General features: G+C 36.6%; 1 protein-coding gene across 11 annotated transcripts in view; it reads right to left on the bottom strand.

Annotated features, from left to right (window-relative positions):
- CCDC91 (coiled-coil domain containing 91) overlaps positions 1-14,726 on the bottom strand; it is a 398,212-nt gene that overhangs the window by 73,201 nt on the left and 310,285 nt on the right. For all 11 annotated transcript variants that reach the window (XR_011464286.1, XM_070371255.1, XM_070371253.1 and 8 more), the window contains one exon: positions 637-750. Coding sequence is in view for 10 of the 11 variants with exons in the window: in XM_070371255.1 (XP_070227356.1) it covers positions 637-750 (114 nt within the window). In the remaining variant the exon portion in view is untranslated. The remainder of the gene's footprint in view (positions 1-636; positions 751-14,726) is intronic.

Raw genomic sequence — 14,726 nt, 5'->3', positions numbered from 1 at the left:
TGGATACTAAAAAAAAATAAAGATTTGTTGAAAAGTCTAAAAATTAAGCTATTAAATACATTATTTTCAGCTACTGCTCAGACTTACAAATTAATAAAATCACATTGTACCAAAATGACATTCATTTTGTAAAGCTTCAATATGCATTATAAATTCTGACTAGCATATTCTGAATTTTGTTCTCAAAATGGAACTATGGCAGAAGAGCCCTAATTTGATAACTGTATTATCTATTAGAACCACAGTGTTGTTAACCTAGTCCGAAGGCCTAAAGAGTGCATACAAATTTTGACAACCATTACATAAGAAATAACAAACTTATGGCAAAAACTTAAAAAATCTATAACAGCAAAAACCTGTCTACTTTCTTTTTAAGTGTAAAGTCAAATTGAAAATAGGTCATTTCTGGGAATCCAGCAGGAAATTATTCAGTGCTTTTTTTGTTAACAAATGGAATTTATGTTTACAGATATAACTATTAGAATATATACTTATACCAGAAAAAAATATTAGATGAAGATTCCTAAATTAGATGAAAAAGGATGTTTTAAATATTTTAAAATTTAATGTTATTGTATGGAAGCCAATGCTTCAGTTTATGGAAGAACAAATTAAAACCCTTCAGGGGATACTTACCCTTTTCTGTTCCTTTACATACTCTATCAGTTCATCTCTTGTTCTCTTCACTGCCTCTTCCACAGCCTTTTCACTTCGTTTTTGCTCTTCTATTATTGCTGCCTTAACTGTTTCCTGTTTGTGGAAGGATGAGAAAAACTCAGGGAGGTATGTGCTATGACATGTTTGGGCCCATTTTATATAAACTAAAAACATTCAATGGGTTGAACTTATTCTGTTCAAAGCATGTCTTTAAACAGGAATAAGAACTTACAGCATCTTTTGGGTTCTGTGAACAGATTCCACAGAATTCACTTTTTCAAACTGAGTGAAAGGGGAAAAAAATGGAGTAAGCCATTTATTGCAGGGAGAGCCTAAAATACTCCAGTGGCTTCCTTACCAACCTTTCATTTGATGTTTACATGATTGATTGCCTTCCTGTACTTTGCACTATTCACATAAAACTTCCAACTTGTATTTATTCTTCCAAGAACACCCTGATGTTCTAGGCTGTTTTATTCACATTTAAGCTTTTCCATCACACAATATCAAGTATGGTCTGGGTGGTAAGATTTATAGATAGTTTAGTCCTCCTGCCAGGTTAAGACGTTTAGAGCTGGACACCATGAATGAGAGGTAAAAACTTCACTCTGTGTCCTAATATCTGAAATGAGAAATCTAGGAAGAAAAGTGGTACTACTCATTTTGCTGAAATAGTAATCAAGGACCCTGAGAGATTTCAAATTTTCAGGTAAAGAGAAAGACGGCTAAAATTCTAAAGAAGAAATATTAACACTTCTCAAAAACTAAGAAATATTTTGTGCTAAAATATATCATTTCATAGATTGGAAGAATGCTACAAAATCTAACTTCCTTTTGTCTATACAGGTAGTATCTTTCTTTGAACAGGCAATCAGAAAATGCCTTGATATTTGTCAATAGTATTTCCCTCATTTTGCTATTCTTGAGGACCCTTCACGTTGTTGTGTATACATGTTTTGGTTTAGTTTTTCCCAATTTTATACACACACACACATACATACTTAAGTTGGGTCTGACTCTTTTGTGACCGCCTGGATTGTAGCCTACCAGGCTCCTCTGTCCATGGGATTTCCCAGGCAAGAATACTGGAGTGGGTTGCCATCGCCTTCTGCAGGGGATCTTCCTGACCCAGGGATTGAACCCATGTCTCCTGAATTGGCAGGCAGATTCTCTACCATTGAGCCACCTGAGAAGCCCTGTTAATCCCAAATTCTAAATGTATGCCTCCTCCTGTCCCCTGCAGTAACTATAAGTTTAATTTCTATATCTGTGAGTTTCTGTTTTGTAAATAAGTTCATCTGTATCATGAACAGATTCCACATGTAAGCGATATCATGTGATATTTGTTTTTCTCTGACTTACTTCACTCACTGGCAATCTCTAGGTCCATCCATGTTGCTGCAAATGGCATTAATTTGTTTTTTATGGCTGAATAGCATTCCATATTGTGTGTTTGTGTGTATGTGTGAACACAGCACATTTATTCATTCATGTCAACAGACATTTAGGTTGCTTCCATGTTTCGGCTGTGCTGCTATGAACACTGGGGTGCATGCATCTTTTCAAACTAGAGTTTTCTCTGTATATATGCCCAGGAGTGTGATTTCTGGGTCATACGATAACTCTTAGCTTTTTCAGGAACCTGTATACTGTTATCCATAGCAGATGCACCAATTTACATTTCCCCAACAGTGTAAGACGGTTCCTTTTCTTCATATGCTCTCCAGCATTTATTATTTGTAGACTTTTAAATCATGGCCATTCTAACCAGTATGAGGTGACACCTCATTATGAAAAGCTATAGTAATTTTTGAAAAAAAAAAAAAAAGACAAAAAGATTATTTCAAATAAAAGCACCTACTATTACAATTCCTGTTGGTTACACACATACTAATTTGGAACTTGAAACTTTTCAGATTTTATAAAGTCAAAAAGTTAATACATATGTTACTAAGCCCCCTGAAATAAAACACAATAAATAGTTCTGTGATGAAGGGTGTGAATATTCACACTACGTGGGTAAATTAAAAGTATAAATAGTTTCACATTATTTCAGGACAGAATTTGCAAAAAGCCTTGTTTTTCAAGGGTTTTATAATTTTAAAACTATTGTAGACCTAGACTAGTTGAATATAGAAGATAAATCCATATCATATTGAATATCAAACACAATTTCTATCTAGTAAGGGTCAAATTTGACTAGAAATGTTTGAAGACAAAACCATCAATTTAAATAAAAGGAAAATATCCAGGAAAAAGATGAAGAGAGTTAGCTACTATGTTCTTCAGTTAAAAAAATTTTTTTTCTTTAGGGTGGACGGGCCTAAGAGTTTATACAGTCTGCTCAGTCCGTACTTTTGAGGCTCCTTCTTTCTTAAATTTTGAGTTGAAGAAGAATATTTACAAAGAAAGTCTCCCTTGATTCTCTCCTCCCCAGCTGGCAGTTAGGTGACAGTCAAGGTTGTGAAATCTATATATACATAGCTATATTTAAAACAGATAACCAACAAATGGTTAGTATCCCTTAGGAAGCATCACAATAAACAAAGCTAGTGTAGGTGATGGAATTCCAGTTGAGCTATTTCAAATCCTGAAAGATGATACTGTTAACATGCTGCACTCAATATGCCAGCAAATTTGGAAAACTCAGCATTGGCTACAGGACTGGAAAAAAGTCAGCTTTCATTCCAGTCCCAAAGAAAGGCAATGCCAAAGAATGCTCACACTACTGTACAGTTGCACTTATCTCACACACAAGCAAATAAATGCTCAAAATTCTCGAAGCGAGGCTTTAATAGTACAGGAACCAAGAACTTCCAGATGTACAAGCTGGATTTAGAAAAGGCAGAGGAACCAGAGATCAAACTGCCAATATACGCTGGATCTCAGAAAAAGCAAGAGAGTGCCGGAAAAACATCTACTTCTGCTTCATTGACTATGCTAAAGTCTTTCACTGTGTGGATCACAACAAACTTTGGAAAATTCTTCAAGAGATGGGAATACCAGACAACTTTACCTGCCTCCTGAGAAATCCATATGCAGGTCAAGGAGCAACAGTTAGAACTGGACATGGAACAATGCACTGGTTCCATCGGGAAAGGAGTACTTCAAGGCTGTATATTGTCACCCTGCTTATTTAACTTCTATGCAGAGCACATCATGCAAAATACTGGGCTGGATGAAGCACAAGCTGGAATCAAGATTGCCGGGAGAAACATTAGTAACCTGAGATATGCAGATGACATCACCCTCATGTCAGAAAGTGAAGAGGATCCAAGAGCCTCTTGATGAAAGTGGAAGAGGAGAATGAAAAAGTTGGCTCAAAACTTAGTATTCAAAAAACAAAGATCATGGCATCTGGTACCATCACTTCATGGCAAATAGATGGGGAAACAATAGGAACAGTGACAGACTTTATTTTGGGGAGCTCCAAATCACTGAAGATGGTGACTACAATCATGAAATTAAAAAGATGCTTGCTTCCTGGAAGAAAATTTATGACCAACCTAGACAGCATATTTAAAAAGCAGAGACATTCCTTTGCTGACAAAGGCCATCTAGTCAAAGCTATGGTTTTTCCAGTAGTCATGTATGGATGTGAGAGTTGGACCATAAAGCAGAATACGCACTGACCAATTGATGCTTTTGAACTATGGTGTTGGAGAAGGCTCTTGAGAGTCCCTTGGACAGCAAGGAGATCAAAACAGTCAATCCTAAAGGAAGTCAATCGTGAATATTCATTAGAAGGACTGATGCTGAAGCTGAAGCTCCAGTACTTTGGTCACCTGATGCAAAGAAGTGATTCATTAGAAAAGACCTTGATACTGGAAAGGTTGAAGGCAGGAGAAGAAAGGGATGAGAGAGGATAAGATGGTTGGATGGCATCACCGATCATTGAACTTGAGTTTGATCAAGCTCTGGGAGACTGTGAAGGACAGGGAAGCCTGGCATGCTGCAGTCCATGGGGCTGCAAAGAACTGGAAACAACTGAGCAACTTAATAACAACAACCAACAAATACCTACTGTATAGCATGTGCAACTCAGGTCCATATTATGTAACACCCTAAATGGGAAAGGATGTGAAAAAGAATAGATACATGTATGTGTATAACTGAATCACTTTGCTGTATATCTGAAAATAACACAATATTGTTAATCATCTATGCTTCAATATAAAATATAAATGAAAAAAGGAAAAAAAACTTTATTATTTCATTTATTTCAATAAATAAATATCTTTGAATATGACATTAAAAAGATTAAACCTTTCATTTTCTAACTAAATTCTGAACAAGAAACAATCAGTGAATTTTGTATGCATGTTCACGTGTCTGTGAATATCTGCCTGCATGTTTTCTTGAATTCCATGAATGAACTATATTGTCCCTGTGAATCATGAGACTTAGTCTAAAATAAAATATACTTCACGAGGGATGATGATTTGCCACTAATGAATACACTCAAAGAAGGCAATTCTGAAAGAATACTTTCCAGAATATTTTAGTAATGTGCACATCCTGAAACATGATATATTTTCTAAGGCATGATTCATACCCTAACCTTGGCACTACTGACAATTCCTTGCTGGGGGTGGAGATGGGAGTATTGTTATAAGCAGTATACTTGGTATTTGCTTACTAGATCATCTTCAGTTGAGAAGCACTGCTCTAAAACTAACAGTTTGGAGGGAAAAACATCCATTTGCATATGTATTTTGGTAAGTTTGTTAAAATATATTGACACTTCTCATCCTAAATATATTTTGTTAAAAATAAAATATGTGTAAAAAATCACATCCACTTTATTATATAACTAGTTTTTTAAGTGTGGAAGAAAGAGTGCTACTTACTAATTTTTCCACTACTCCTTACTAGAATCACCTTCTATAATGTTACAATTAAATAGGTCATGATGAAGGTCATGTCCTTTACTAGCAAGTGAGAAGATGCAATTGTGCAGTAGTTTGAGGATTCTTTGGCATTGCCTTTCTTCAGGACTGGAATGAAAACTGACTTTTCCCAGTCCTGTGGCCACTGCTGAGTTTTCCAAATTTGCTAGCATACTGAGTGCAGCACTTTCACAGCATCATCTTTCAGGATTGGAAATAACTCAACTGGAATTCCATCACCTCCCCTAGGTGTGTTCACAGTGATGTTTCCTAAGGCCCACTTGACTTCACATTCCAGGATGTCTGGCTCTAGGTGAGTGATCACACCATTGAGGTTATCTGGGTTGTGAAGATCTTTTTTGTACAGTTCTTCTGTGTATTCTTGCTACCTCTTCTTAATATCTTCTGTTTCTGTTAGGTCCATACCATTTCTGTCCTTTATTGAGCCCATCTTTGCATGAAATGTTCCCTTGGTATCTCTAATTTTCTTCAAGAGATTTCTAGTCTTTCCCATTCTACTGTTTTCCTCTATTTCTTTGCATTGATCACCGAGGAAGGCTTTCTTATCTCTCCTTGCTATTCTTTGGAAATCTGCATTCAGATGCTTATATCTTTCCTTTTCTCCTTTGCTTTTAGCTGCTTTTCTTTTCACAGCTTTTTGTAAGGCCTCACAGACAGCCATTTTGCTTCTTTGCATTTCTTTTTCTTGGGGATGCTCTTGATCCTTGTCTCCTGTACAATGTTTTAGAAAAGGCAGAGGAACAAGAGATTAAATTGCCAACATCTGCTGGATTATCAAAAATGCAAGAGAATTCCAGAAAAACATCTATTTCTGCTTTATTGACTATGCCAAAGCCTTTGACTGTGTGGTGATCACAATAAACTGTGGAAAATTCTGAAAGAGATGGGAATACCAGACCACCTGACCTGCCTCTTGAGAAACCTGTATGCAGGTCAGGAAGCAACAGTTAGAACTGGACATGGAACAACAGACTGGTTCCAAATAGGGAAAGAAGTACATCAAGGCTGTACACTGTCACCCTGCTTATTTAACTCAGATGCAGAGTACATCATGAGAAATGCTTAGCTGGATGAAACACAAGCTGGAATCAAGATTGCCGGGAGAAATATCAATAACCTCAGATATGCAGATGACACTACCCTTATGGCAGAAACTGAAGAACTAAAGAGCCCCTTGATGAAAGTGAAAAAGGAGAGTAAAAAAGTTGGCTTAAAGCTCAACATTCAGAAAACTAAGATCATGGCATCCGGTCTCATCACTTCATGGCAAATAGTTAGGGAAACAGTGTCAGACTTTATTTTTCTGGGCTCCAAAATCACTGCAGGTGGTGCTTGCAGCCATGAAATTAAAAGACGCTTATGCCTTGGAAGGAAAGTTATGACCAATCTAGATAGCATATTCAAAAGCAGAGACATTACTTTGCCAACAGAGGTCCATCTAGTCAAGGCTATGGTTTTTCTAGTAGTCATGTATGGTTGTGAGAGTTGGACTGTGAAGAAAGCTGAGCACTGAAGAATTGATGCTTTTGAACTGTGGTGTTGGAGAAGACTCTTGAGAGTCCCTTGGACTGCAAAGAGATCCAACCAGTCCATCCTGAAGGAGATCAGTTCTGGGTGTTCACTGGAGGGACTGATGCTAAAGCTGAAACTCCAATACGTTGGCCACCTCATGTGAAGAGCTGACTCATTGGAAAAGACTCTGATGCTGGGAGGGATTGGGGGCAGGAGGAGAAGGGGATGGCAGAGGATGAGATGGCATCACCAACTCGATGGACATGAGTTTAGTAAACTCCGGGAGTTGGTGATGGACAGGGAGGCCTGGCATGCTGCGATTCATGGGGTCGCAAAGAGTCGGACATGACTGAGTGACTGAAATCAACTGAACTAAACTGATCAAATATTTTCTAGAGCAACAATGTGCTTTACTTTGATTCTATACATGATATACATTGCTGTTGTTGTTCTGTCACCCAGTCAGGTCTGACTCTTTGTGACTCCGTGGACTGCAGCCCGTCAGGCCTCTCTGTCCCTCACCATCTTCCGAAGTTTGCCCATTTCCTTTACATCAGTGATGCCATCCTGCCATCTCATCTGATGCCCTCTTCTCCTCCTGCCTCAATCTTTCATAGCATCAATGACTTTTCCAATGAGTCAGCTGTTCACATCAGATGACCAAAATACTGGAGTTTCATCTTTAGCATCAATCCTTCCAATGAATATTTGGGGTTGATTTACCTAAGATTGACTGGTTTGATCTTGCTGTTTGAGGAACTCTCATGAGTGCTCTCCAGCACTATAGTTTGAAGGCATCAATTCTATGGCACTCTGCCTTCTTTATGGTTCAGCTCTTAAAACTGTGCGTGACCACTGGGAAAACCATAGTCTTGACTATACAGACTTTTGTCCGCAGAGTAGTGTCTCTACTCTTCATAATTATTTAATTATGTATTACTTTAAAAGTTGCATGTGGTTGTGGAATTGCACCTCAGTAAATGAATATCTGAATCATAAGTCAGCCTACTTTATGCAGTTCCTTAGTATCAACAGTTAAGGAAGTAGAACTTCAATTCCTAGATAAATTTATGAGCTCACATTACAGCTCCATCAGTGCTTTTCACATATTGATCTAACTGCAGATGAAATTTCCATATTTCAAAATTCATCTGCCAGGTAACTGAGGAGCTTCCATCTAATTTTCAGTTGGAAATAATCAATCTGCAATGTAATGATATGCAAAATGAGAAGAATTTAATTCTACAAATGCTTCTCAAGTAATGAATACACTCAATTAAAATTATATACTCACTGACTGATACCAATATTTTCCAGTATTTATTTGTGTGAAAGACATTCCTAAAGATGAAATATGTAGAGTTTCATTAGATACCGGCATTAATAAGTATTTGTAATCATTTTTGATGCTAGGAATACTTAATGGAACCACAATTAAGCAAAATATTATTCTTTCCAAAGAAAATTCTATTCTCACTAGTAGTGAAGGACAGGGAAGCCTGGTGTGCTGCAGTCCAAGGAGGTGCAAAGAGTCAGACACAATTTAGCGAAGAACACAAGTAGATGCACATTATGAAAAATTAATATTATTATATTTTGAATTTCATCAACAAAAATTTGTGAATATTTGCTGTTTCTTGTGTAAACATAAGCTCCTACATAATATTTTCAATTAAGCCTCTTGGCCCGTAAGTTTCTAAAATATTTACTAACTGGCTCTTTACAGAAAAAGCTTGCCAATCCCCGATTTAGCTCATAATTCTGTAAGCTGGCAACCTGAGCTGGGCTCAGCTGGACAGTTCTTTTGGTCTTGGCTAGGTTCTCCCATGTATCTGCCATCAACTGGTGGGTCCCAATCTGGCTGCTGCTACAATGATGGCCTACAGTAGGCTGGCTTGTTTCTCCTTCCTATGGGCTCCTATCTTCTGCAGACTAGTTCGGGATTTTTCACATAGCAGCTGGACAGAATAGTAAAAGAAAGGGTGGAATGTCTCTTAAGATACGGGCTCAGAAATGATACAGTGTTACTGCAGCCACATTATACTGGCTTAAGCAAATATGTATTAAACACTAATTCCAAAATTCTTATCTAATTGTCTATATGTCTTTTCAATACATTCAAAGCTATCAAGCAGTCTGTTTACCTTCTTAGAGACGTATCTCCAGGACATATCTCCAACCAGGATTGGTCGTCCTCTAGGTTAGTTATTGTGGGATTTCCATGATTTTTCTAGGGGTTTGGCTACATGTCTCTGGAGCTCTTCAGCTTTCTAGATACCACTGGATTCTTTTTTCTTTCTTTACTTCTTTGTTTTGATAGAGTACTTCCTCCAGGAGATTCCTCAGAAAAGACACGTCTTTCTTCGTTTTGATAGAGTATCTCTTTCAGGAGATTCTTCAGAAAAAGGCAGGTGAGAAGTGTAAGTTTTGGTATTTCCTTTGTTTTGAAAATGCTTTCATTCTACCCTCACACTTAAATTATAGTTTGGCTGAGTGTAGCTTTCTAGGGAAAATTTGTGCAGTTTTCAATGTTATTGAGGAGTCTGCTTACACATTCTGATTCATTATCATTTGCATAAATGTGTCCCTCTTATGAGAACATTTATGTATTTTCTTTGCCTTTGCTGCTCAAAAATTTAACGATAAACTAAGTAACAGCCCTACCTAGAAACTTGTATCTTAAAATTTAGAAACACATGTCTTTCAATTTTGCAAGATTTACTTTCATACTATTATTAATATATTTACTGCATTTTACTGCTTTTTATTTCCCTTCAAGATCCTGTGATTCAGCAAAAGAATCTCCTGAACCAATTGCTTAATTTCCTTGTCTTTTCACTTCTATTTTCCATTTCTTCATATTTTTATACAGTGTTCTCTGGAAGACTCCTAACACTTCATCTTCTGACTCTTGATGCTGTTTTTTAAACTTTCTATTGTATTGTAAATTTCTAATCCTTTCACTTGACTTTTAAAAAGGCACCCTCTTCCTGTTTCATAGGTGCAAAATCTCTTACTTTTAAGGAAATTAATGATAGTGTTTTTTTTTTTAATTTTTCATGTCTCCATAGAATGTTTTTAATCTCTGCTTTTCATGAGGAGTATTCTATTTATACTTGACTATTTGCTCATGTTTAAAGAGTAGAGCACTAAAACGCTGAGTAACATATCTTTGCTTGCAGTTGTGGTTTATGGACTGTGATCTTAAGAGCAGAGTAATCTGGCTGAGTTGTTTCCTTGGGGAGATTTCTGATACCAATACAGTTAAGTCTTTTATCCTGGGCTGCCTAGATGCCTCAGTTAAAGAATATTCCAATTTCCTGTTTGGTTTTCAGCATTCTGAGAACTGTGATGGGAAAAATGGGTAAGGTTCTCAATAAGCAGCTGAAAACTTTTCACCTTGCTGTCCTTCCCATCCCATTTCATTATAGCATTTATACCTTCAAGTATGCTTGGTGATCCCTGGTCCAGACACCTTCCACTTTCTTTTTCTTTTTCCCCCAGAGAACTAATCCCAGGTTTCTGACAGAATTTGCAGAGGATGAGTGGGGATCTGTTTATTACACAAACTTCCAAACTCCCCTTCAAATTGAAGCTTCATCTTCATTTTCACTTCTAGAGATACCTGGTTCCACCAACTGGGAAGCCTTTGGGAGTTTCCCCAGAGTACACTTCAAGTTGTATATTTGTCTTCTCAGTCATCTCCACTTCTAATTTAGGGCTCCATTTCAGAGTTTTCATTTCAGTGAGGTTTTAGAAGGGAGTTAATAAAACTGGTCTTTTATCTGGGTATGTGTTAGAAAAAATGTATGAAACTTTTTATTTTGAAGTAATTTTAGAGGTACAGAAAACTTACAAAGATAGTACAAGGGTTCTCACATGCCCTTAACACAGCTTCTTCTAATATTAACATCTTACATAACTATGGTACATTTATCAAGCTAACAAATTAATATCATATGGTAATATTAAATAGATTACACTCAACAGATTATTCTGTTGAGCATATACATCACCTTTTCTAATAATGCCTTTTTTCTGTTCCAGGATTAAACTAGGGTAAGATATTGCATTCAGACATCATGTCTCATTAATCTCCTCCAATTTGTGGCAGTTTCTCAGTCTTTCCTTTATTATATTGACACTGTTGAAAAGTACTTTTCATTTTGAAGAAATTTGGATTGGTGTTTTTTTTCTCTTACATTTAGACAGGGTTATTAATTTTTGAGAATGCCACAGAAGTGAATAATGCTTTTCACTGAAATCAGTGATTCTAATTATTACAGTTCATATTCTCATCCTCTGTCGCCCCCTTCTTTTCCTGCTGTCACTCTTTTGCAGCATTAGGGTCTTTGCCAATGAGTCGGCTCTTCCCATGAGGTGGCCAAATTATTAGGGCTTCAGCCTCAGCATCATCTCATCCTCTGACACCCTCTTCTCCTTTTGCCTTCTATCTTTCCCAGCATCAGGGTCTTTTCCAATGAGTCAGCTCTTCACATCAGGTGGCCAAAATATTGGCGCTTCAGCTTCCAACCTGTCAATGAATATTCAGGGTTGATTTCCTTTACGTTTGATTGGTTTGATCTCCTCACTGTCCAAGGGACTCTCAAGAGTGTTCTCCAGCACCACAGTTCAGAAGCATCAGTTCTTTGGTACTCAGCTTTCTTTATGGTCCAACTGTCACATCTGTACATGACTACTGGAAAAACCACAGCTTTGACTGTACGAAACTCTGTTGGCAAAATGAGTACCTGGTACACAGCAGAAATGCCTAATTAATCTTCAACAAATGAGTGAATTTGTTTCCTCAATTCAAAGAAACCTACTTAAGGGTAGGGACTATAACTTACACCTCTTGTGGACCCCACAAGAGGTGTATGTCTTGTGGATGTACCTAGGTTAAAGCTTCCCTGGCTTTTTCAGTTCGTGATTTGTTTGGCTGTCTCAGTAATTTTGTTCATGGTGCCCTCTAGGCCAGAAGAAATACCTAATTGTCCCATTTATTAATGGAACATACCTTAGTAGCCATTTGAAAAGATACAAAAAATGGAAAGAAAAATACTTTTAATTTATTATTAACCATAGTTATTAATGGGAATTTGTGCATGTCAGGCATTGTACAACTTCTTAAATCTTGACTTAAGACTGGACTTCATTTCCTATTCCACAATGATATTTGCATGGTAATTGTTTTTTATCATAGCAACGTCTAAAACCCACGTTCACTAAGATATGATAATAATAGAAAGAAATGTAAGACTGTCATTAGTATTGACAAGCTAGTCAAGAGATCTCAAGTGTCTTCTCTGTGTTGTCCTTTAATATTTAAAATACCAGGCAGCATCCTTGTGAAGTCCCTGCAGTGCAGGGCACCCTGATTCAGTTTAGAAACTATAGCCTGAAGTAATCACAGCAATTAGCCACTCACTCACTGTTTATCATACATGGTAATATTCTAGGTGTTAAAACTACAAAGGTGGTGGTAATAATGGTAAAATAAACAGCATCAACAACAGCAGTGGTCATCTCGGTTACAACAAATCTTATGTTTCAGGCAACATGCTAAGTAAGCTAAGTGAATTTATGCTGGCCTATAAACTTATTAACAGTACTTAAAGATTTGGTGACCTAATAGAGGTCTGTGTGAAGAGCAGAGTTAAGCAAAACATACTGTAAACAGTATTAAAAACTAAAAAAGCAATGATATTTGGTATTTAAAGTAAGAAAACTAACGTGCATTTTTCACTTAATCTTCAGAACCATTTTGAGAGGCAGGTATACCCTGAGATTTAAAGCAGTAAAACTACTTAATTATGTTTAAAAAGTGGCATGTAAAAATTTCAAACATATTTTAAAGAGATTTTATAGTAATTATTTCTGGAAGAATTTCCAACGATTATGTTAACACAATGGTAGATTTAGGGCACGTTAGTAACTGGGTACAAATTTGCAGGGTTGGTAATTCCTATTGACACAGGAACAGAGATATTCTATAACAAAAAAAGGACAGTAGAAATGATATTCTCAATATATATATATTCTTTGGTCTCCTACTTAATCCTTTCTTCAGAGTCCTGGATAAAAATTATACACCTGTTGCTAGATAACCTGTGATCTAATGATTTTTTATCATACTGGGCAATTTAAAATTATTCACCTATTTCTTCTAATCTGTCTCTCTTCAAATAAACAAACAACAATACCCCTTCACTGCAGCCCTTCAAATATGTGAACAATGTTCTCATATCTTTATTCTCCTCTTCTCTGAGCTATGTACTCCAATTCCTTCAAAACTATATGGCAAAGTTTCCTGCTCTGTCACTGACTTGACCACAATACCACATAATATCTACATGATATTTTATGGTGTCTAAAGCTGTTTTATAATCTATCAATGTTTTTACTCGACAATCGATGTATGTTTTTATTCTTTTTGAAAAACATGTTTTTAAAGGTCTCACAGCAACTCTACAAAGCAGGTATTATTATTACTGTAAAGTGGGAAGTGGGGCCTCATACATTTTTAAAAATTGGTCAAGGTAACACAGTCACAAGCTAGGACTCAAATCTAACCCCATTTGCTACTTAGCACATTTATTTGGCAGTTAGTTATTTCAATCACAGGTAACAGAAAATTCAGCACAAACTGTCTAAAAATAATTCAGTCTCACACAGAAAAACATAAAAGAAATACAGGTTCCAGCAATGTGATGGGGATCTCTCTCCCTAGCTCTGCCTTTGGTGTTGGCTCTATTTGCAGAAAAAGTTCTACACATATGGTCCCAAGATGGTCACCTATAGTTCCAAAGATTTTCTCATTTTTTTCTGTGAATGAGAGTGTTTACGTACTTGAGGATCCAAGTCCCAAATGTAGTCTTATAGGCTTGACTCAGAATTTGTGTGAATTCTTGGAACCTTCTAACATGGGGATGGAATATAATCATTAGCCTAAGTAAATAAGGACTTATGCCTAGATTAGAAAGTAGGTTAAATCTCACCTAAACCACATGGCTAAGAAATAAAAAGTATCACTTTGGGAAGAGAGGAATAGATGCTGAGGAAGCACTAATAAATGTCTTAAGTTAGTCCCATTCTGATTTGGAAATGTCTTTCTTAAAACATGGTATATGGAACTGAATGTGCTGTTTCCATCTGACCAGTGAGAGTGTGTGCTGTACTGTGACTAAAAAATTCCTATTACTACTCATGCAGAAATTCATCACCTTACAACAAATTCAAACTAGTTGTTCAAAGTAAACACTTTTCTGAAGCTGAAATTCATTATCCTTTTTTTTTGCCCAGATTTCTTTCTGAGTACTTTATTAAACTTCAATAGTAGTAACAATCATCTCAGTTTGGCAACCAACAGACAATCTAATGCATACTTTTTAAAAAGGGATCATAATAGCCAAAGCATTAATTTAGGTGATCCTACTTTTAGTAATACAGTCCATTTAAAAGCAAGCAGAACTCTTAAGAGAGCCAAATTGTGTTATCAGAGATCAAGTTCATTTTTGAAAGATTAACGATTCTCCTAAAACAGTGCCAGTCCAGAACCATTTCACAGTCTCTTGCAGCTTGTTCAAGACGCAGTTCCTATTTTAAAAGTGCTGATAATATAGTAAAGATGTCCATCAGCAGATGAAC

This window comes from Bos mutus, chromosome 5, assembly GCF_027580195.1.
Source record: "Bos mutus isolate GX-2022 chromosome 5, NWIPB_WYAK_1.1, whole genome shotgun sequence".
Lineage (NCBI taxonomy): Eukaryota > Metazoa > Chordata > Mammalia > Artiodactyla > Bovidae > Bos > Bos mutus.
Note: the sequence above shows the minus strand (reverse complement) of the source record. Positions and strands in the feature narration are given on the sequence as shown.